We start from the raw sequence: 25432 nt of genomic DNA, 5'->3' as shown, positions 1-25432 counted from the left end.
TGTTCGAATCGGGTCGGATCGGGTTTGATCGGGCCGGATCCACCGGTTCGAGTATGAAATGCCCAACTCTAGATACAAGCCGACCGATTAGCTGGTGTTGGGCATACTAGCCAAGCTGACATGTTGACGTCATCAAGTTCTGTTAGCCTCATCATGATCATGATAAGGGAAGCGGATTACATAGTGTGCAACTCACTAATCTTAGCATAACTGAGTAAACTATTTGAGGTCTACCATGATTTATACACTTTATCCACTTCGTCCATCCCATTTTAATAAATAATTTTAGGTCTTAAGCCCAAAAATGAAGTATATTCAATGTTCAAATGGACAACACCACAGGAAATAGTTGAATTTGACATCTACCATTGAAAAATTCTTGAGGGCCACAAAACTTTGGGCCAAGCTTATAATTTTTGTTTTCCCTTTGGCCATGTCTTTATGATCTCATGAGCATGTTGGATAACAAATAAACATCACTGCAGGGCCTAGAAAGGTTTCAATGGTGGAAATCATTATCCCCACTGTTTCCAGTCGTATGATCCGCTTGATCTTTGCATATGCTTCAATTGTGGGCTCAACCCCTTAAATTAGATGGAAAAATGGCTGGACAGCATGGATAGACCACATAAATTCAAGGTGGTCCCAACTGATCAGTTTACTCGGTAGGATAGGAGGTTCCCGAATCATAAGGTACTTGTTATATCCAAACTGTGGCGTCGGTTTTGCTATATTGCTAGAGTAGAAAAAAATAAAAATTAAAACAGATCCAAAGATCAAGTGAACGTCTACCATTGAAGCTTTTTGAGGGGTTCTAGAAGTTTTGATTCAACCTGGTATATATTTTTTCTCTTCATCCGTGTTTGTATGACTTTATGAACAGGTTTGATAGAGAAATCTTACGGTAGCCCGTGTGAACATTTTAACGGTGGAAATCATTGTCCCTAGTCCTATTTAGCTGTGGATATAACTCATTTTCGAGCACATTTCCTAAAATAATCTCACCAAATGGATGAATGGATCGTGAAGATATAATAAATACATTCTGATGAAGCCCACAGAACTTTGATCTTCTTTTCATGTTTGTACTGTACTGTCATGGGGCTCAAGGATTATTAGATTCTTCTGCATGGGCCACGTAGATACACCAGCGAGGTTGCTGGTGTGTGGTACAGCAGCCAATCCACCGCACACCAGCTATATAGCTGCTGTAGGTACTTGTTTGCAAAGACGAGCACTGACGCTCCTCGAGCTCCAAGTTGTACAAACGGTTCAAAGGAGATCAAAGTTATATGGCCCCACAGTGATGTATTTATTATATCTACACCCTTCATCTATTTTTAGAGATCATTTTAGAGCATTATCCAGAAAATAAATCATATATGAAAATCATCTGGACCACACCATAAATAGCAATGGAGATAATGATTTTCACCGTAAACAATTTTTAGGGCACACCATAACGTTTATTTTACATCCAATCTGTTCATAAGGTCACAAAGATCTTAATGAATTGATCCAAAACTTCTGTGACTCCAAAGAGGGTTTCAATGGTAGACGTTCATTTCCCCACAGGTTTTTGCAGTGTGGTCCACTTGATCGTTAGATCTGTCTTATTTTTTGTCTCAAGCCTTAGGACGAGCTCGTAAAATGGATGGACGGTTTGGATATAATACAGACCTCATGCAGACCGATCAAACTTGCTGACCTCAATACAACAGCTGTATAGCTGGTGTGAGGTACACCAGCCAATCCGCTTCCTAATCGGCTTCCGTCCAAGATGTTGTCAAAGAGCAACACGTGGGCAGCTGAGACGAGTTCCATGTGCAGGGCGATGGCCTGCACAGTAATAGCCGCATCCTTGCAATGATACCTACACTACGGCACATGGAAACGGATTGGCCACTGGCTGGTGGTCGGTGCTACTAGGGACCCACTATGATGTATGTGTTTCATCCAATTTCACGGATCATTTTAGGGCTTGATACCAAAAATGAGAGGTATATAAATCTCAGGTGGACCACACCACAGGGAGACAGTAGTGATTGGATATCCAACATTAAAAGCCTGCTAAGGCCAACTGTACTGTTTATTTGACATCCAATCTGTTGATTAGGTCATACAGGCCCAAATTAAGGGAAAAAAAATAAAGATAAGCTTGATCCAAAACTTTTATGGTCCTGTAAAGGTTTTTAATGGTCTGCACTCATTCAACACTGTTTCCTGTAATGTGGTCCACATGAGATTGGGATATACCTCATTTTTTTTTGTCTCAAACCATAAAATGATCTTTAAAAATAAATAAAAAAATAATTAATTAAAAAAATAAAAACAAAAACAAAAAGGATAGACGGCATGGATGAAACACATACATCATGGTGGGTCCCACAGAGAACCGACCACCGGCGATTCGTTGGTGGCAGGGTAGTAACCAATCCAATATCATGGTGAGTCACTATGCTTATCGAACTGAGTAAACTCTGTGAGGTCCACCATAATTTATGTATTTTATCTGCTTTGATCATGAATTTTAACGGATAATTTTAGGGCTTGAGACAAAAAATGAAGCATATACAATGTTGAAATGGACCACACCACATGAAATAGTTGAATTGAATGTCTATGGTTGAAAAATTATTGGGGGCTTATATTTGTTTTTTCCCTTTATCCATGTCTGTATGATCTTATGAACAGTTTGGATAACAAATAAGCATCACTCTGGGCCTAGCAAGGTTTCAACATGGATATCATTATCCCCACTGTTTCCTATTACTACAAGAAAAACGGGCAAAGGCTATGGCCAAAAACCATAGCAAAAACCCTTTTGCTATGGATATGATCCGTAGCACGTTCGTCGCTATTGGTGGGGTAGCTAAAGGTATAGCTACGGATTATATCCGTAGCAATACCTTTAGTTACCCCACCAATAGCGACAAACGTGTTACGAATCATATCCGTAGCAAAAGGGATTTTATCCATAACAATAAATACCAATAACACTAATAATATCCGTAGCAATAGATACCAATAGCTACGGACAAAAGCCGTAGCTATAGCTACGGATTATATTTGTAGTTATTTTTTAAAAAATTGTAATAACACGACCTGTTTCCATTGCAAGAACCTGCTGTGATTAATAACTCATCTAAGCTTAATGCTAATAGAAATAGTACATAAAATGCAATCAGGAAAAAAATAATGCATTTATTACAAATAGCAATCAAATCATACAATGCATCCTACATTCATATTTCTAAATAAACAATACTTCACTTTGCTCAACTTATCATAAGAATTACAACTAAAGCGTACCCTCATGTGCAAGAAACAAATACACTCCAACACAGTAAACATCCTCCATATGCATCCAATAATGCTCACGTTTTTACAGAATTTTCTTCCCTCAGACAGTCAATTTAAGCAAATGCAAATGATAAAGCTTCTTGTTTCCTTAAAATTGCAGATGTAACTTTTGTGGACTTCGACACAAGATCACTTTCAAGTTCTAAAACCCTTCCCTTGAGAAAATGAATTTCATCCTCCACTGACTTCTTTAGCTTGTCAGCCTATATAAAACAGCATTTGTAGACACAATCAAACAAGCATGCCTTTGTACACATCTCAAAAGGAAGAAAGACAAAAAAAGAAAAAAACACTTATATATGAAGAAATAAAAAATGTACCTACAAATCTTCTAAACTATGGCAAAATCCAACATGAGTATTGTGTTCAAACCTAGGATGGACTTTTAAACTCAAAACCCAGGTTTAGGTTTAGGTTTAGGTTTAGGTTTAGGTTTTAGGTTTAGGTTAAGGTTATAGGTTTAGGTTAGGTTTAGGTTATTCCTTATAGGTTATAGCTTTAGGGAATTGAGAATAGGTTAAGGTTTAGGTTTAGGAAATCGGGTTCGGTTTTGGGATCGGGTTTAGGTTTGGATTTTCAAATTTAGGTTTAGGTTTAGGTTAGGGAGTTGAGATTAGGATTACGTGTAGGTTTAGGTTTAGGGATTTGAGAATACATTTAGGTTTTAGGTTTAGGTTTAGGTTATAGGTTATAGGTTTAGGTTTAGGTTTTAGGTTTAGGTTAAGGTTAGGTTATAGGTTATAAGTTTAGGTTATAGGTTTAGGTTATAGGTTTTGGTTTAGGTTTAGGTTATAGGTTATAGGTTATAGGTTAAAGCTTTAGGGAATTGAGAATAAGTTAAGGTTTAGGTTTAGGAAATCGAGTTCGGGTTTGAGATCAGGTTTAGTTTGGGTTTTCAAGTTTAGGTTTAGGTTAAGGAGTTGAGATTAGGATTAGGTGTAGGTTTAGGTTTAAGGATTTGAGAATACATTTAGGTTTTAGGTTTAGGTTTTAGGTTTAGGTTAGGTTTAGGTGTAGGTTATAGGTTATAGCTTTAGGGAATTAAGAATAGGTTAAGGTTTAGGTTTAGAAAATCAGGTTCGAGTTCGGGATCGGGTCTAGGTTTGGGTTTTCAAGTTTAGGTTTAGGTTTAGGTTAGAGAGTTGAGATTAGGATTATGTATAGGTTTAGGTTTATAGATTTGAGAATACATTTAGGTTTTAGGTTTAGGTTTAGGTTTTAGGTTTAGGTTAAGGTCAGGTTATCGGTTATAAGTTTAGGTTATAGGTTATAGGTTATGGGTTAAGGTTTAGTTTATAGGTTTTGGTTAAGGTTAAGGTTATAGGTTTAGGTTTAGGTTAAGGTTTAGGTTTATGTTATATGTTATAGGTTATAGGTTATAACTTTAAGGAATTAAGAATAGGTTAAGGTTTAGGTTGAGGAAATCGGGTTCGGGTTCGGGATCGGGTTTAGGTTTGGGATTTCAAGTTTAGGTTTAGGTTTAGGTTAGGGAGTTGAGATTAGGATTAGGTGTCGGTTTAGGTTTAGGGATTTGAGAATACATTTAAGTTTTAAGTTTAGGTTTTGGCTTTAGTTTATAGGTTTAGGTTATAGGTTAAGGTTTAGGTTTAGGTTATAAGTTTTGGGATTTGAGAATAGGTTTAGGTTAAGGTTATAAGTTTAGGTATAGGAAATCGTGTTCGGGTTCGGGATCGGGTTTAGGTTTGGGTTTTCAAGTTTAGGTTTAGGTTTAGGTTAGAGAGTTAAGATTAGGATTAGGTGTAGGTTTAGGTTTAGGGATTTGAGAATACGTTAAGGTTAATTTAGGTTTAGGAAATCGGATTCGGGTTCGAGATCGAGTTTACGTTTGGATTTTAGGTTAAGGGTATGGTCCCTGTAAATACAGATATAAACACGGCCTGTCCAAATGACCAGGCCCCTCCAATGTTGTCCATAGGAAATGGACAGCTTCATCATGATCATAACAGCGGTTTTCACCTTCCAGGGAACCCCGCTCATCCGGATAGCTCTGACACACATCCAGGTCTGCTCCATTAATTTTGAGCAAATACATAAACACGGCCTGTTCAAATGGCTAGGCCCCTCCAATGTTGTCCATAGGAAATTGACAACTTCATCATCGTCATAACAGTGGTTCCCACATTTCAGGGACCCCCGCTCATCCAGATAGCTCCGACGCACATTCGGGTCTGCTTCATTAATTTTTGAGCAAATACATAAACACGGCCTTTCCAAATGGTCAGGCCCCTCCAATGCTGTCCATAGGAAATAGACAGCTTCATCATGGTCATAATAGCGGTTCCCACCTTCCAAGGACCCCTGCTCATCTGGATAGCTCTAACGCACATCCGGATCTGCTCCATTAATTTCGAGCAAATACATAAATACAGCCTATCCTCGGGATCCATCGATTTCGTCTGATCCAGGGATCCAAGGAAGCCGGATACTATAATTTGGGCCATAATTTCAGCCATCTGAAATGCTGAAATCACGCAAACTAATATAATCCGGAAAGGAAATTTCTTTCGCTGAAATATACCAACAAAAGGTCAATGGCATTCTTGATTTTCAACTAGAAAGTACAAAATATGAACTGAAACATGAGAGCAGAGAAGTGTTGACTCACTTGTTACTTTAACCCAAGTAACTTTTAGTGTTTCCTTCTTCTTTTCATCAAGCTCTTCAATCACCTTCTTGGATAATAAGTCATTGTATTCATCTTCAGCTTTCTCGAACATTACTATAACTTTTTTGTTGACCCTCTTCTCAAGGCTGAAAGCATTCAATCAGATTAACTGAGATGCATGTCCATTAACCTTCTTCTTTAAAAAAAAATGCAAAACCAAACATCAATTAGGTGTTGAATCATACTATTTTATTGTCATGGAAAAGAAAACAAAGAAGCACAGGAAACAACACAACAAGTAATCTAATCACACACCCAGATTGTTCAGCTTGAAGTTTCTCAAGCTCCTCCCTTGATTTACGAGGATCACGAGATGAGAAGTCATAATCTGTGCCACTTTTTCCAAATAATTGTTTCTCAGCTACAATCCAACTATGCCTTTCTAGTAGTTTATCTACCTTCAGGGAGCAATCTTTCTGTTCCATCTCCATTCGCTTAATCTGTGTGAATCGGAAAGAGTGGATTTCTATCAAGAACACATACACAATTTCATAGATCAAGCAAGTTAAATAAAATAGGAATAGAATAACCACTGCAAGTACCTCATTTTCCAATTTTTTCCTCTTAACATTTGCATCAGTAATTTTATGTTGAAGCTTCTGTTGCTCCTTGACAATGGCACTGATCTCAGCGTCACATTCTTTCATCTTTGAACGACTCAAATTGAGCTCAGATTGGGCTTGATCATATTCCTTCTTTATGGAACTAACTTGTAATAGGAAAGGCAATAAAGACACGTGCATTTTGTGTTCAGCAAAAAGGGTTAGATTGTAAGTTTAAGCACCTTGTTTGTAAGGTTATCTACTTCTGCAGTGAGGCTGTTTATCTGTGTCTGTAAAGAAACCAATTGATTTTCTAGGGAAGCATGCTCTTGAACGACTGCATCCTTCTCCATAATGAGCCTCTCTCTTTCATTTTCAAAGTCATAAATCCTTTCACAATTGAATGCATCGAAATTTAAAAATAAACATGTGCAAGAATGCACCAATTATAATAAGAAGTGTGTGCAAGAATGCACCTTGTTGTCTATTGAAGATGGAATTGAATCAGTCTCGTTTTTGTTGGGATTGCTTTTACCCACGTTGATGCTCAAATGCGAGACACATCCCATGGAAATATCTGTAGTTCCAGATCAAACCTATAAATCAACAACAAAACAGAAGTGCAGTTTGGGTAGTACGCACAAGTGAGCAATGTACATACCAACTGATTTATCTATGAATTCAGGCTCCACTGTAGAAAAACGAGATAAAGCCAAAAAACTACCAACTGGTCAATGTACATACTGGCTGATTTATCTAGTTATTCGATGTTTTAAGTGGAAATGAACTAACCTTGAGAGCTTTTTTCCTCATTAGCATACTAAAATACTGACATAGAGAAAATGCCTCCACTGAAATTGTAGTCCTCAACCAGAGCTTGCATCCTATGAGAAAATGCCATAATGAAATAGATAAATTAAACTTTGACAATAAAAACATTGGTATAAAGTAAAAGGAATTAGAACAAAGAAATCACTGCTAGCAAAACATCCTACATTTGAGAAACTCTCTGATATTGAATTCAATGGAAAAAAACTGCATGCACAAAGAAATCAGAACATCCAAATACAGACTCTAGGGGCTGAGGACAATAATATCTATGACTGTTAGAAGTGCCACCTTTTTTTCTTTTTCATTTTCTTTTTTGTCAAAAGAATGAGGTGGGTTGGTGATCTTGGTAACATTGGAATGGACAACTAGTTCCGGACCTAGGCGACATCAAACATATCCATGTCAAGTCCATGAGCTTGATATGCTGACGCATTTGCAGGGCTGAGATTACATGGGTGGTTTTTGGTGCATTAAAATCATAAGCATATATGATGATTCAAATGCGTGGATTACAAAAACTCATAGAATATCTATACACATCTAAATCATAATATAAAGGAAAGAAAGCATATCTGAATCACGTGTAGCCAGGCTGCAAGCCCTAGCCTCATCCGCATCCTCAGGCTCAGCAGCAATTTCAACAATTTCATTTTATTTAACAGAAAATGTATGGTCTACATGATAGTTAACCAGCCTGAAATGAAATACACTCACTACCAGAAAAAAAATCTGATGACTCAATATCTGAAAACAGGGTAGCATAAAACCTACACCAAACTGAGGCTTGCATTCTTGAACCTGATGACTCAGCTCAAAATCTTATTAGGTCAACTAAGTCAGCTCGTTGACTTGATGAACCCAAAGAGCTATACCAAAGATGTTGAAGAAAGATAGAATGCTATCTTCAATACCTTGTTTTCCTTTCTTCTTCTGTGTTGCATTCCAGGAACCCTTATCCCATAGATGTAACATCCAACAAATAACTTCCAACCTATTAAGTGAATGTAACATCCAAAACTTTCAATACGTTGGCCCACTATGAGGATCACCTAGTGTAAAAATCATCCCATTTATTCATCATATATATGGGTTACACTTAGAAAACAATGTCTTACCATTGATAAATACCAAAATAGAAGGGGGTCGCCGGCTCTATCAGTGATGTAGCTACAGTAACCAAAGCACATTTAAAGACATTGAGTGTTGATTGGTACAAACCAGTGCAACACATCTAAAAGTAATGAGGAACATTGTAGCCTCCAGGCAATGAGCAATTACTTGACCATCCATTCCCTTTATGCCCTGCTCCATCTCTTTAATCATAGGGCATGTGACAAACCCAAAGCCCTTCAAATATCCTGATGTTCAGTCAGTTACCAACCTAGCTGATACTTGACAAGATACATATACAATGGCATGAATTTTATTACTCTTACACAAACCTTGAACAACTAACCAAAATTTACTACATACCTGATTTTGGGCATGCATTAGTTCTGCTTCTGAAATTTACTACAAACTCAGAATTTTATTCTAAAGAAAAAGAAATTCCAAATCAAGATTTTTCTTAAAAAAGAAAGCTAGAAATAAAATAAAACATATATAAAAATCAATATATATAGGTGTGTTGTGTCCAACTCATGCAAAACACAAGGACTGCTACTAATTGCATTGGAATAATTACTCCAATGTCAATTAACCCATCAATATCTCATGATAGGTGGTTGTGTCCAACTCACAAGTGAGATAAGAATAGGACTTTCGTGTTCTTACCTCAGTTGTGATTTGTAGCATCAAAAGTAGGAAATGACAGCTTGCATAAAGGCAGGTTATGTTTTCCACTCTGTCTTAAATAGAAAATGGGTCAAACCTTAGCCTATGCTTGGCCCACTTTACATTCATGGAATTGTATTCTTATGATGCACTTAGAGAGTTTGAGTAAAACATTGGCATTAATGTGGTAAGAAATGAGCATAAAAGAAAATGGCAATTAGGAGAATATCAGGTAAGAGAGTTGGTATAAATGATTTACCATTGCAACCTCTTCATAGTTATCAGTTAATAAAGATAGCTTCTACAATCCACCACCTGAAGTCAAAGCAACTTCCCCTATTACACCTTGAAACACATTGCAGTAGACCTACAATAAGCTACCAACTGCTTTCCCCAAGTGATTGTCAATGGTAGGCATTCAATCCCATTTATATGTAGTAAATAGCTATTTCTGCTGGTTTCTGTGGTAAAAAGACACGTACATTTATATGTAGTAAAAAAGGAAAACATGTGTATCATTCGTATTTTGTGGCATACATTTGATGGGGCATTAATGGTTTCTGTTAGCCTGACCTGCCTGACCTTAAACAACAAAAAAGAAAAGAAAAATTGGAAAAAAATAGCAAATTTTAAAAAAGACAATAAATGCATGCTTATATATAAACAAGTTACATACATGTTGTTGTAAAAAAACATGCTTATAATAATTTCAAGCATGAGCACAAGCAACTTAATAGGGATAAAGAGTAAACCACAATAATAATAATAATAATAATAATAATAATAATAATAATAAAGGCACAAAATGCCCAAAAATGTCCAAAGATGCCCGAATCAACTTTTCTTTCCTTACTCCTCCAAGCATGAGCACAAGCAACCTAATCATGTATCATTTACAATAAAAATAAAAAAGATAAGAAAAAATTGATTTAAAAAAATCAGTGGAAAAAAGGGGTTAAAATACGAATAGGAAAATCATCCAAATGGGCCCTAATAGAACACGCATCAAATATGATTGGGTTAATTGGGGCCCATTACATTGAAAATACAAAACAAAAGAAGAAACCCAAAAAACAAAAAATGATTATTTAATTGTCTTGCATGTTTATTCAACTCAGATTCATCAAACACCCTTGAATTTTGTATTTGGATATGAAAAATAGGCATATAGATTTGGTCAAAACCACAGTATAATCTTCCTCCAAGCTCAAGGTGAAGAAAAAAGAATTTATTTAATTTTTTTTAAAAGGAAAACATTCAGTTATGTCAATTGATCCAACTGATGTATTCTGATGAAGACCAACAATCCTTCTTTGCATAAAGGGAATGAGAATAAAGGTAGCAAATGTAATTGCTTCCCAAATAGGTATAAATTTCTTGTTGATGCAAACTAGTTGCATTCTCGAATCTGCAATTTATTCAAACTGGCCTTAAGACAAACTATTTTACCTTTCTCAACATTTATAAATGGCATTTTAAGAAACATTGTTTCCTTCATTTCCATTTCCACGAAGCCAAATAGGCAGTCTAGACCATTGGTCTGTTACATTCTTCCTTGTGTAGAGTATTAAATTCTTTTAGCTGGGACAATTCTAGCCTTTTGATTGTGGCAAAAAAAAAGTACATTTTGGTTGAAAATTAGAGTGCTGGTCTCCATCCAAATGAAATTTATCCAAAGATTGGTGCTTGTGAATTTCCCATCACGGACATTTTCAGGTCTTCATCAATCTGCGGTTAGATGCAATAGGCTAATGGTCTGGATTACAGAACCATGGGTCCCATTGTGGAATATAATGTTTGTCCTTGTACAACTACAAATGGGAATGTAAAATCTGTAAACAAGAAACACTACTCTTAAAACAACATGAATGCAATTAAAATCTACAAAAAAGATAAGTATTAAATAGGTGCATATAAGGAAAAAAATTCCAATAAATTTAAATTTTTGAACGTACCAACTGATCCAACCATATGTCGAAGAAGAGAGGCAACATGCACATGGAGAGAGGAAATGAACCTTTCCAACTATTTTTTGCTGCAACTAGAAAGTAGAGAAATAGGAATAGAGCCTGAAGATTTTATACAATGCCTTGTAAATAGCAAAGCTAAAACAGATTGACAAAAAAAGAAAAGAAAAGGAGAGTACAATAAAATTTCTAAAGACCCGCATACACGCATTCACTTTGCTACTACAAACATGTAAATAGTCTAAACTAGAGTTTAATCAATTACTGTGCATGAGGAGCCATGCCATTTGCATTCCCAAAACGATGCCCGACAACAATGATCGGAATCCCATGGTTTCCTGCAGCAATAGAAGCCGTATTTCTGTATTTCAAGTTCAAGAATAGATATGTAAAACCATCTCTAATTTACTCTCCTACAATATCAACAAAAGGTATAGTCAGATGGCAGGTTCCTCTACTTTAATGTCATTGACAACCCCACGGCATCTTGGGAATCCATAATAGCAAGCAAGTTGTTCATCTATCGAAAAAAAATCTGTAGGTGAAACACAAAAGAAACTAGCTTAAATACTACAAAAAATGGAAACAAAATGCACATCATATCGGGAATCATCAAAACCCCTTTGAAAAAACCCACCTCGCAGGGCAAAACCAGGCCACCGCACGTCTGGAATCCGAACTCCTCTTTCACTTTCTTCAGGAGGGAGACAAAAATTGGGAGGTTGAGGAACCGGGTCGGGATCACGAACCCCCTTTGAAAAACCCACCTTGCAGGGCGTTCACGTCTGATGCATTGGAGAGAGAGGGAGGAGAATGAGAGAGGTGGAGCAGGGATCAGGAGGGAGAGAGAGGATTAGGAAAGAAGAACTTAGGGAAAGCTTTGATTAGGGAATGGAGAGAGAGAGAGAGAGAGAGAGAGAGAGAAAGAGAGAGAGCAAGTGAAATACCTGTGTTTGGGCGCAGCTCTGTTTTAAGCGCACGCCCAAATATGGGGGTCTTCCGACGAACGAACATGGACAAACGTAGATCAGGGACTCCGTGGGGCCCACCATGATGTATTTAGTTAATCCATTCCGATCCATAATTTTAATAAATTATTTTACTTTAATACACAAAATTTCAGGTATATTGAAGGCCCAAGTGGACCACACCATAAGAAGCAACTATAATTTAATATTAATGTTTCCTACCGTGTGGTCCACTTGAGCCTTTGATCTAGCTGATTTTTTTTTTCATCCTCTAAAGTAATATTTACAAATATATAGACGCCTTAGATAGAACATATAGTTTTTTTAGGCCTCATAAAGCCCCTTACAACACTATTAATTATTAATGGTGTATCAACTTTTTAGCTACAGATTAAAACCGTAGCAATGATAGCTAAGGTTTATATCCGTAGTAAAAAAGTAACGTGGTCTGAATCCTTTGCCACTTTTTTTGGTAGTGTATGGTATGAACCACTTGATCTTTGGATATGCTTTAATTTTGGACTCAGCCCCTTAGATTAGATGGAAAAATGAATGGACGGCGTGGATAGACTACATACATTCAAGGCCCAACTGAGTTTACTCAGTACGATAATAGCCTACTAATCCGATTTGGGCACATCGGTGGCTTGCCAATGGGGCAGTCGCGTCCGAGGCCAAGATTAGGTTATCCGTGTAAGCTAATTGCGTGTTGTGTATGGTGGTGTGTAGACGTCTCCAGGTTTTGTGGCCCATGATGATGTATGTGCCATATCCACACAGTTTGCCCGTTTTGGAAGATCATTTTAGGACAAGGGCCCAAAAAATGACTCTGGTCCATACATCGAGTGAATCACACTACAAAAGCAGTTGGAGATTGAGCACCTACCATTGAAAACTTGTTAGCCATCGTGGAAGTTTTGAATTAAGTTGATATTTGCTTTTTCCCCTTTGTCAAGGTCTGTGTGGTATTATAATCAAGTTAGCTAAACATCACAATGATCCTTAGAAAAGTTTCAACAGTGGGACATCATTGTCTCCACTATTTTCTATGGTGAAGTCAGCCTCCATTTAAGCCTAGACGCAAAACTGATCTCACAAAATAGATGGATGATTTTGATGGTTGGTGTGGGTATCACGTATACATATAGTGGAGCCTACATACTCAATGATGTCAACACACAGTTGAGGTTTCGCAATCAGGCAAGAATTGCCTATTAATGCTGTCAATTGCAAGGTGGCTACTAACTCCATATTGCTCTATGGCCCCACCATGATATATGTGTTTTATTCATGTTGTCCATCTATTTTTTTTAGATCAAGAGCCCAAGAACGAGACATATCCAAATCTCAAGTGGATCACACCACAAGAAAAACTGTGGTAATTGAACTCCCACCGTTAAAAACTTTTTACGCCCTACCGTAATGTTTATTTAACATCAAATTTGTTGATTAGGTTACACAAACCTCTTGGTTGTCCATACCCCTAGAGAAGCCAATATAGTAGCAGATGGCTCAGCCCGCCTTGGCAGCACTGACCGGAAAAACAGGGTCATTACCGACCCTTCTCTTCTCCCACCCCTCACAAGAGGAGACCTAGTCCTAGAGAGAACGGAACTAGGAGCTAGCTTTTAAAATCAGCCCAAATCTGAATACCCTTTCTTAGTCTTAGCTTATGAGGGTCATGATAGGCCGCCCTTTTCCCCTTTTTGTTGCGGAGTGTGGACCGAATAGACATTGTGTAATGATGTTGTCAAGTTCCCTCATCTAAAATACACATTTTGAAAAAAAAAAAGGTTACACAAACCTTGATGGTAAACACAAACATCAGCTTCATCTAAAATTTTTGTGAATCACAACTGTTCCCGTAGTGTGGTCGACATGAGTTTTGGATCTGCCTTCATTCCCTTAAAAGATCTAAAAAAGTAGATGAATAGTATAGATAAAACACATACATCATGGTGGGCCCATAGAGCACTTTCCAGTAGCCACAAGCTATGGACAACATCGGTAGGAAATCCGTGCCCCTGTTGGTGAGGGTTGGCTCCAACATGTAGAGAACCCGATTTGCATATTAAATAAACTTTGTGGGCACACCATCATGTATGTGTTTTATTCATGCTTTCCATCTGTTTTTCCAACTCATATCACGGAGTGAGCCCAAAATTTAAGCACTTCCAAAGCTCAAGTGGACCACACCACTAGAAACAGTGAGAATTGAGTGCTTTGTTGAAAACTTCTTAGGGGCCATATAAGTTTTGGATCAAGTTGATATTTGTGTTTTCCCTCCATCTATGAGTGTCTAACCTTGTGAATGGATTGTATGACAAACAATCATCATTGTGGGCCCTAAAAAAGTTTCAACGATGGACGTCATTATCTACGCAATTTTTGTGGTGTGGTGCACTTGAGCTTGGGATATGCTTTAATTTTGACCTCAAACCCTAAAATGATCCGGTGAAATGGATGTACATCATGGATAGGATACAAACATTACTTATGGGCCTAAATTACACAATAGTAACATTGTCACGAGAAGGTGCTCTGTGAGCTCCATAATGATGCATGTGTTTCATTCACATCATCCATCTATTTTAGATCATTATTTTACAGCATGAGCCTAATGAGGCATATCCAAATCTCAAGTGGACCACCCAAATGGAAAACTGTGGTGATTGAGTGCCCACTATTAAAAAGTTCCTAGGGCCACTATAATGTTTATTTACCATCCAACATATTGATTAGATGACAAAAACTTAAATGAAGGGAAAACACAAATATCGACTTAATCTAAAACCTTTGTAAAACTTTTGTTGCCCTTATAAGTTTTTAATGGTGGGTGTTCGATCACCACTCCTTGTTGTGGCATGGTTCACCTAAGATTTTAATCTACCCTATTTTTTAGTGCATGCCTTAAAAAGAGCTAGAAAAAAAAGGATGGATAATAGGGATAAAATGCATACATTTATCATGGTTAGGCCCACAAAGCACCGTCAAGTAGCAAGTTATTGAGATGTGGAGCCACATCTGGACAGGGCCGCTCGACTGGTCAAGCAGGGTCCTCGACCGGTCGAGTAGCCTGCTTGTCTAGTCGAGGGTTCGCTCAATTCAAAGTCCAGCGAGTTGTAGTTTTTTGGGTCCGAGATGCTCTACCGGTCAAGGCCCATGCTCGACCAGTCGAGGTTATGTAGATTCGTTTCTGGATTTTACATGGACTGCGTAATTTTGAGGCGGTTTTTGTAGAAGTACGAAAGGGAAGTTGCCTAAACTATAAATAGGGGTCCCTAGGGCTATTTTAGGGTTATGGGGAGTTATTCTAAGGTATATATAAAGGGTTTTTTATATACATCCAAGGGAAGAGGTTAGTATATTGCTTGTAATCTCATTTTTCTTCATAGTGGAAGTTTGCACCCGTGCTTTTTTACCCTTGTTGGAGTTTTTCCACGTATATTCTGTCTTGTGGTTTGTTTGGTATGGTTTGATTCTATCTCTAGATTATATTTCTTCTTAGTTATCATTTATGGGTGAGACCGGAGATTAGATCTCGGTTCACTGTGTTGTTGGCATGCTGCGCAACAACTGGTATCATTGCTATTGGTTTAGTTCAAGTGGGAGTGATGACGGAAGAAGGGAAGACTAGAATTGAGAAGTTTGATGGTTCAAACTTTGCCTTCTAGAAGATGTAGATGGATGGTTATCTATATCAGAAGGACCTTTATATTCCTCTAGAAGAAAAAGAGAAGAAACCAGAGAAGATGTTAGATGATGAATGGTTTTTATTGGATCCGAAAGCTTTAGGAACGATCCGACTCTCTTTGTTTAAGAGCGTCGCCTTCAATATATCCAAGGTAAAAACCACAAAAGAATTAATGCATGCCCGTATGAGAAACCCTCGGTGTCCAACAAGGTTCATCTTATGAAACGGTTATTCAACATAAAGATGTCAGTTGGTGGGAGCGTGGTTGAACATCTAAACGAGTTCAATACAGTCACGAGCCAGTTGAAATCCGTTGGAATTGTTTTTTAGGACAAGGTCAGGGCAATGTTGATCTTGTCCAGTTTGACAGACAGTTGGGATGGTTTGGTGATTGCCGTGAGCAATTCTTCAAGGTTAACAAAACTGAAATTCGATGATGTAGCCAATTTAATTTTTAGTGAAGAATCTAGAAGAAAGACAACGGGAGTTTCAGGAGATTCAGGGAATGCTCTAAACGTTGAAGGAAGAGGAAGATCGCTGAACAAAGGAGACAATAAACACGTACGTTCTAAGTCGAGGAAGAAGTCCAAGGGACGGAAAGACAAAGACGGGTGTTGGCATTGCGGGAAGAAGGGGCACATGAAACGTGATTATAAGGCGCTTAAGAAACAAGAAGGAAGCTCTCAAGGTGGGAAGGATTCAGTGAATCTATCTAAGGAGAGTGACACAAAGGCGTTGATCTTGTCTCTTGATGCAAGGAATGAGTCTTGGGTCATAGACTCAAGTGCTTCGTTTCATGCCACTTCGTGTAAGGAAGTTCTGCGTGATTATATGTCAGGTGACTTCAGGAGAGTCTACCTGGGTGATGATGAGCCGTGCAGTATTGTTGGAAAGGGAGACATTCATATAAATTAGAAAAATGGAACGTTTTTAAAATCGAAGGATGTCAGACATGTACCGAGTTTGAAACGGAACTTGATCTCAATAGGGCAGTTGGCCGATACCGGATATGTGACGACCTTCACTGGTAATTCTTGGAAGATCACAAAAGGTGTCTTGGTGATATCTCGAGGCATGAAGGAAGGTACTTTGTACGTGACTTCAGGATCATATAGTTCACTCAAAGTCGCATCAACTGGAGTGAATGGGTAGTTATGCCATTAGAGGTTGAGATATGAGTAAGAAAGGGATGAAAGTGTTATTATTAAAAGGGAAGCTACCAGGGCTGTAGTCTATTAACTTGAAATTCTGTGAGGATTTCGTGTATGGTAAGCAGAAGAGGGTAAGTTTCAAGAAAATAAGACGCGCTTCAAAGACGTATTTGTTGGAGCTTGTACACACTGATATGTGGGGACCAACATAGGAATCATCTCTTGGTGGCTCACGTTATTTCGTTTCTTTTATTAATGATGCTAATAGAAAACTGTGGGTCTATTTCTTGAAGCATAAATCTGATGTATTTGATGTATTTAAGAAGTGAAAAGTAATGGAAGAAAATGAGATAGGTAAAATATTAAAATGTCTCAGATTAGATAATAGGGGAGAGTACTGTAATAAGATGTTTGAGGAGTATTGTGTAGCAAATGGAATCAAACATCAGAAAATGATTCCATGGACATCGCAGTACAACGGTGTGGCTAAGTGCATTAACACGATCATCCTTAAGTGCGCTAGGAGCATCAGAAAATGTAGGATTGCCTAAGACGTTTTGTGCAGATGTTGTGAATACGACCGCATATCTCATCAATAGAAGTCCCTCATCACCATTGGATGGTGGGCTACCAGAAGAAACGTGGACTGGGAAAGAAGTGAACCTTGCACATCTCAAAGTGTTCGGTTGCACTTCATATGTTCACATTAGTGCAAAGCATAGAAATAAGTTGGATGCAAAGTCTAAGAGGTACACGTTTATAGGCTACGGGCAACATGATTTTGGCTACTGTTTTTGGGATACAGAAAACATGAAAATCATCAGAAGCAAAGACATAGTATTCAATGAAAAGGTGATGCATAAGGACAATGAGCAGTAAAATAAGGCTAATGAGAAAGAATTCGTAGAGTTGGAAGAGTTACCGGAAATGGGTGTTACAGTCCCACAGGATGATCATACACAAGAGCATTATAAGGCAGAGCCACAGACAACGGTTATGAGGTCTACTCGGGAGAGGAGACCCACGGTCTGATACTCACCCTCCTTACATTATCTACTGCTGACAGATAATGGTGAACTAGAGTTTTTTGAAGAGGCATTACAGTCGAATACACAGGTTAAGTGGAGCAGGCCATGGATGATGAGATAAACTCTCTTAAGTCAAATCGTATGTGGGAGCTAATCACTCTACCAAGGGTAAGAAAGTTCTTCATAACAAGTGGGTTTACAGAATGAAGGAGGAACACGATGGTTCGAAATGGTATAAGGTTAGATTGGTTGTGAAAGGGTTCCAACAAAAGACATGTATCGACTTTACTGAAATATTTTCACTAGTGGTGAAAATGTCTATGATTTGTATGGTCTTGAGTATAGTGGCTACAAAGGACTTACATCTAGAGTAGTTAGATATTAAGACAACCTTTCTTCATGGGGATCTTGAAGAAGAGATATATATGCATCAGTTGACAGGATACGTGGCACCAGAAAAGGAGAACAAGGTGTGTAGATTGAAGAAGAGTCTATATGGCCTAAAGCAGGCCCCGAGGCATTGGTACAAGAAGTTCGATAATTTCATGTCAGGAAACAACTTTAGGAGATGTCATGCAGACCACTGTTGCTATTTGAAGAAGTTTGATACGTCATACATCATCCTTCTTCTGTACATTGATGATATGCTTGTGGTCTAATCAAGCACGAAGGACATCTCAGATCTCAAAAGACAATTGTCTAGAGAATTTTTCATGAAGGATTTAGGAGCTACAAAATAAATCCTAGGCATGAGGATAAAACGTGACAGGGAACCAAGAAACTAGTTTTGTTATAAGTAGAGTACATAGCCAAGGTACTTGATCGATTTAGTATGAGAGGTGCTAAGCTGGTTAATACTCCATTAGCCAATAACTTTAAGCTTTTTAAGGAGCAAGGTACGAAGACGCGGGAGGAACGGGACTACATGGATAAAGTCCCATACGCGTCAGCTATTGGGAGTCTCATGTATGCTATGGTGAGCACGAGGCCAGATATTGCTCGAGCAGTGAGAGTTGTTAGCAGGTTTATGAACAACTCCAGGAAGGAACATTGGAAAGCTGTGAAGTAGATCCTTAGATACCTGGTAGGTACTAAGGATGTAGGGCTGTGTTATGATGGATCGAAAATTAAGCTATAAGGCTACGTAGATTCAGATTTAGCAAGAGATATCGACAGCAGAATAAGCACTACAGGATATGTCTTTACTCTAGGTAGTGCTGCAGTCAGTTGGGTCTCTCAGTTACAGAAGATAGTATCTATCAGCACAATGGAAGCAGAATATGTTGTAGCTAAAGAAGCGTGCAAAGAGATGGTATGAATGTAAGGTTTCATGGAAGAGTTGGGTAAGAAGCAAGCAGATTGCAAGCTGTACAGTGATAGTCAGAGTGCAATACACTTGTCTAAGAATTCAGTCTTTCATTCAAGGACCAAGCATATTGACATCAGATATTACTTCATATGTTCATTACTGGAAGATGGATCGATTACTTTGGAGAAGATTCATATAAGTGAGAATCTTGCGGATATGCTGACCAAGGCGATCACATGGGAGAAGCTGAAACTTTGTTTAGCTTTGATTGGTCTATAGGCTTGAAGACGAGGAGGTGGTGCACTCCAGATGTATAAGATGAAGGTTTATGGTGATGTGTCTCCAAGTCAGAGATTGTTGAGATGTGGAGTGTCACGCCCCAGACTCGGTAACCGGATTCACAAGGAACCCGATGGCCGGTTCTGGCCGCAACAGCCTCCGTAGTACCCCATTCTCGGCTCCTGAAGCAGGTTCCGATCCTGGGATCCTACAAGGAGGATTTCCATAACAATATAACCATTTCCAATACGAGCATACCCAAGATCATAACAAGTAAATCTGAGAATAAAAAAGGCACATATCACAAAATCCACTATGAATTTGAACTTTTACAAGCTTACATAAGGTCCAAAAGGACATACATAAGATAATAGAAGAAAGAAAGGAAGGATGCAATACTGGGTCCTCAAGCTCAGCTCTAATCCAAACTCTGTCACTGCGACACCTGCCTAGGATCTCCTGCACGCATCAATCGTGCATAAGCTTATAGAAGCTTAGAGGGTGGTGTAAGTGTGTGATAATAGTGCACAGAAGAATAATAGAAGATACAGGAAGGAGACATGCTCAATGAGAAAATCACTAGCCTTACCAAGGCTTATCATGAATATGATGCAATGAGTACTGGACGCCATACCAAGGCAATGCATGAAGGGCTTACATAACCAATACTAATGCGATGCAAGTAATGCCAGTGCTCATAACCAAACCGTATGTCAAGTATATTTCCAATCATAAGGAAATCACCGGGGTCCATTACACTGCTGGATAACTGCCGCTCTACAGACCCCGCACAGTCAAACGAGCGTAAAAGACCTCACTACCCGCCTGTGGACAACCAATCACCAGCAAGGCCTGACGGTAGCGGACCCATTCACGAGCTGGTCAGACTCAGCCTAGCAATGCCCTCTTACATCAGGGGAGTAAGGCCACACCCCTATCCAACCGACTACACGACAATGGGAGTCGCGGCCTAATGGTATAAGGCCCTCATGCGCTCATATATTCCACCCGGTCACGGTGTTGGAGCAGATCCTTGGTATCATGGAAGTTTTGGGAATTTCACCCATGGGCATCCTATGCACCCAGTATGCTCAAGTAACATTTTCGGTGTCCAAATATGGTCATCCATGATGTATCTATGGAGGCTACAACCATGATGAAGCAAGGGTGATAATGCTCATATTATGCAATGCCAGATGCATGAATCACACAATCAACTATGCATCAATTCTAAGCATCCAACATGCTCAAGAGGGAATATTACGTCCCTCGGGAAGACAGCATGCAATGCCCAATGGCACAATCATAACCACACACACAGTGTCATCCAAGCATACAATGATGCACATGGGCCATGAAGATGGGTCTAGGCGCATTATGCGGTGATATACAAAGTAAATTACATTCCTCCTATCTAAGAAGGAACCAAGACTAGGTACTTGGACAATATCCATAAGGAATCCCACCTCTAGTGGGGGCCCATTTACCTGGGGTAGCCCACGAGACTAAGCATACAACTACGGGTCTAAGTAATATAGAAATGAGCCTAGCAACTGTCTAAGATAAGTATCCAATCACTCTTAAATACAACCGGACCTAGAGGGGTCCATAATGGGGACATTTAACCACCATTCCCCAAAAAAGCATATCAACCATGAACTATATGGATAAAAGGCTCAAGGCCTACATTTAAGATAGAAATAAAAGTAACCACATACATATATTCCTCATAATAGGCCATAAAAAGATATAATACCACTTTTAACAACATGGCTCTAAGAGGGGAATTAAGGCCCAAGGCCCAATTCCCAATGGCCATAGAATCCATGCATTAAGTTGGACTTGGTGGGCAGCCCGCGTACACAATATACGGCCCAAAAATAGGTTTAAGTTTGGATGAAATGGGCCCCACTACATCAGCCCAATAATTAACAATTTAAGTAGGCAACCGAGGGCCCAATACTATCCTTACCTCAGCCCACAAGTCCATCAAAATGGTGGAAGTCGGCCCAATGTATGGTTGGGCCAAGCTGAGATGTCCCTGCCCAATCTGGGCTCACTGGATGTCCCAAAATTCTGATCTTAAGATGGTGGTCCTCATAAGATCACTAAAAGTGACCCAAAAGAATGCACTGATTAAGCCCAAAGATTATAAGAAAGCATAAGCATGTAACACGTACATAAGTTCTCAATATGGTGAGCCCCACAGCCAAATAAAGTTGTAACCATAAAATTGTACATCGAAGGCCCTTTGATAAACTTTTGGCCCATTTGACTTCCTGGGCCTGCTAAGGTCCAGAAATTAGTTGAGTATGTGGAAATAATCTCATGAAGGCCAACTATACTCACTGGGGAACCCCACCAGATGAAGAGTGTGTATATATCATGAAAAGATCAAGTGGGCCTGCTAATGGATTGTGAGTCCAACAGCAACCCAAGGCAGAGAGTGCTTCCACAATCGGGAGATCCAAGGCTTGGACGGCCTGGGCCAAACATGCATTAAGGTAGATTCCACATACATGCACATTGAGCCTTAAATAAATGGCCTAAGGTCTATGGTGGGCCTTTAACCACCCATAGAGAAACCTATGAGCTTACCTTAGGATCACCCAGGAGGACATCCAACCTCAACTGGTTTCCAAGAGGTAGCTCACCACTACCCATATAATGAAAGGTCTAAGGCCTAAGCAATGTGTGGACTAGTAGGCCATACACCAAGTCCAACTCATAAGCCATATAGTGGGCCCTCAAGTAAGGTTTGGGCCCAACCACAAAGGTCATAATTCCACATATTGTGGTGGGCTTCATGGGCAGCCCAGTAATTCATTTACATGGGCAAGTTTCACATTTAACACAAGTGAGTTGGGCCTCACTTTTGGCCTAAGTACAGGGTCAGTTTAGTGGGCAGCCAAGGGCCCGACTTCTTGTGTATCATTGCCCCTAAGCCCATCACAATAGATAGGAGAGTATAGGCCCAAGATCAATGGGCCTATCCAAAAGAACTGAGTCCACAAGGCCTACTTGCTAACACAAACATGCATATACTATATCACATAATGGGCCCTAAAGAAATGGCCCAAAACAAAAGTCATCCAATTAATACATTATGGTGGGCTTGAGGGCAGCCCATAAACCCAAGAATACACATAGGCAAGGCCTATACTGACAGTGTGGGCCTTGTCACATCAGCCCAAAGACTTAGCAAGGCCCTCCACACTATACATTTATGTGGGCCCCGCAAGTCAGCCCATAATTAAGCATTTCATGAGGGCATTACGGCTAATAAATACACACGGTCAGCCTGTAGACGGCTCGTTGGGCCCGTGAAACAATAAGGTCAGGCCCTACACGATCTTGGGCTCAAGAAATAGGTTTCCAGCCCATTGGGCCTATAAACTTCTAAAAATCTGATTAATGCTAACCCCCAACATCACCACAAAGGTGAGCCTTAAGAGCCACTAATTACGGCCAAAAATATCTAAGGAAATAAGGCAAGGAGTGTGTGCAATACTCCCTTAAATCTGGTGGGCCACAACAACTCCAAAACAATCCACTATGGAGCAAATTTGGGCCCCTTGTTGGAATTCCAGCCCACCCACTTCCTGGGCCTGCTGGAATCCAGAAATTTATTTAATTCAGATGGGTTACTGGCCCACGGTTACCCACACATATCACAGTGGGTCCCACCGGATGAGAGGGGAATGCACAACACACATTAGAAGTGGGCCATGCCGCTGGAATACAGGCCCAGCAACAGCCCAAGGTAGGGGCGTCCCGTGGTGGGTAGTCCTACGGGCCTGAGTATCTGGCCCAAAAACTGACCCAAGTTTGTAGGCCACACCACGGTCAGTACAGGGGCCCGATGGCCATGAAAATTTACAAGATGGTCCTCCCATAGGTGGACCACGAATCTTCAAAATTTTGTGATTTTTGGACGGTCATAAGTATTTTAATTAATTTAAATAAAATAGACCATCAAGAAAATCTGGTGAATCAGGACACCTGAACGTGGTGAGCTAGTCCAGCACTTGCCACGGTGTGCACAGGGCTCCATTAGCCCCAAAAATTTGTAGGTGAGTCCCACCATAGGTGGATCACCTCCCTGTAAATTTTCATAATTTTGGGATACTCAAAAGTATTTAAATTAATCTAAATAATACAATCTATCCAGGGTGAAATATTGCTGGAATATAACTGTCCTGAATTTGGGCCATCCAATGGGTGAGTTCTGGGCCTCCAAAATTCCTGAAATTTGGACCCAAGGTCCCTCATCAAGCCTAAAACAAGTTGGCATCCAGAAATATGGCCCACCTTCTTAGAAATTATTTTTTTAATATTATTTTTATGGGACTATGCTGCTGGACTGCACAGCAGAAATTTCTGGCAGTCCAGTATGTTGGCCCCCCCTTTTGGATGCCCAAATAGGATTCCTTGGCCCTGAAATTATGTGGATAGGTCCTACCATAGGTGGGACACCTCCCTACAAAAATTTAGGATTTTTGGGATAGTAAAAATATTTTATTTAACTCATGAAATTCATGGATAGCAAGGTCCAGATTTTTATTTTCCTGCTGCAGCAATGCTGCTGTCCCTGACTTTAGCACCCCATTTGAGTGGGCCCAGGTCTATGTAAATTTGGAAAAATGCAAGACCAACCTTCCTATACAAGTATACAGTAAGGTGGGGTCCACAAAGGTGGCCCAGCATTTCAAAATCAAGCTGATATTTATGAGTTTCCAGCAAACAGTGTAGCTGGACAGTCCAGAAAAATCTGGACCGTCCACCCTCCTTGGCCCACCCTTTTGGGTGATCAAATAGGGACATTTGAAGCTGAGGTTTAGCATAATTTTAGGTGGGGTCCATACCTCAAAGAGAAGTCTAAGAAATCAGGAAAAAGGAGACTACAAACAAGGCCTACAACACATACATTACAGCATAAAATAAATTCCAGCAATCTGGACAGCAACATGTTGCTGTCTAGATCAACCCAAAAATTTAATAAATGGGAAATAAATCATAGATTCCACAAGGTGGGGTCCACCCTGATGTGTCACACAACTCCTAGGCCCAGCCCCTCCCCAAGAAAATCCATAAAATCAGGCCCAAAAGCTGTCCAAATCAAGCAGCAAAACCAGGCAGCACAGTTGGGCCTGGGTGTCCAACAACTTGGGCCTGGATGTCCCAAAAATTTAAAAATTCTGGTTGCATGGCACATCAGGTGGGCCACATAATCATTACATCCAAACCATAGAAAGTGGAGAAGAGAGGAATAAAGGAAATCTCATCAAGATGGGGTCCATGGAGAATGGCCCCATCAAGATCACATGCATGCAAGTGATGGCCTAAAAGACCTTATCCAAGGAGTGGTGGACCTTCACCATTGATGTGGTGAGTCCTACACTCTCCATATGAAGCAACAAAAGATCTATGAAAAGTAAGAACCATGCAATCTATCCTACGTGCTCACCCACTTGTTGGATCTTCAAGATTCTTCAACCACCATGCTCCTTAAGCTTCAAGGAAGGGGGTTCAATGGTGATGATGGGTCTTTGATGGTTAGATTTAGGGGGAAAGAAGAGGAAAGATGGCTGGAAAAGTTCAGCAATGGAGGACATTGGAGAGCATTTGCAAGGAGAAGAGAGAAATGAAGAAAGAGAGAGGGAGATGAGAGAGTTTCTAAGGTTGAAATGATTGCTTTCTTAGAAAAAGATGAGTTTTGAAAAGAGAAAATAATCATTGCTCATGGGATAGGGTGGATCATCATTGCCTAGAGAAGCTAATCTCATCATGGTTTTCTTGAGAAAAGAAGCCATCATTGCTAGGCTAAAGGTGGCTTACATG

General features: G+C 39.5%; 1 protein-coding gene across 5 annotated transcripts; it reads right to left on the bottom strand.

The window, feature by feature from the left end:
* Positions 1 to 3174: 3174 nt before the first annotated feature.
* LOC131235370 (structural maintenance of chromosomes protein 2-2-like) lies at positions 3175 to 8155 on the bottom strand. 5 transcript variants are annotated; one of them, XM_058232535.1, is made up of 7 exons: positions 7253 to 7366; positions 7068 to 7168; positions 6834 to 6981; positions 6592 to 6758; positions 6305 to 6489; positions 5990 to 6135; positions 3175 to 3566 (listed from the first exon to the last, which is right to left on the bottom strand). In XM_058232535.1, exons 4-7 carry the CDS (start codon positions 6694 to 6696, stop codon positions 3562 to 3564), a joined length of 441 nt encoding a protein of 146 aa, XP_058088518.1. In that variant the 5' UTR covers positions 6697 to 6758; positions 6834 to 6981; positions 7068 to 7168; positions 7253 to 7366; the 3' UTR covers positions 3175 to 3561. The 5 variants fall into 5 exon arrangements, with proteins under 5 accessions (XP_058088518.1, XP_058088517.1, XP_058088516.1 ...); XM_058232534.1 differs by lacking the exons at positions 6834 to 6981; positions 7068 to 7168; positions 7253 to 7366 and adding an exon at positions 7711 to 8155; XM_058232533.1 differs by lacking the exons at positions 6592 to 6758; positions 6834 to 6981; positions 7068 to 7168; positions 7253 to 7366 and adding an exon at positions 7384 to 7693.
* Between the last annotated feature and the right edge of the window lie 17277 nt (positions 8156 to 25432).

This window comes from Magnolia sinica, chromosome 19 (genome assembly GCF_029962835.1).
Source record: "Magnolia sinica isolate HGM2019 chromosome 19, MsV1, whole genome shotgun sequence".
Classification (NCBI taxonomy): domain Eukaryota; kingdom Viridiplantae; phylum Streptophyta; class Magnoliopsida; order Magnoliales; family Magnoliaceae; genus Magnolia; species Magnolia sinica.
Note: the sequence above shows the minus strand (reverse complement) of the source record. Positions and strands in the feature narration are given on the sequence as shown.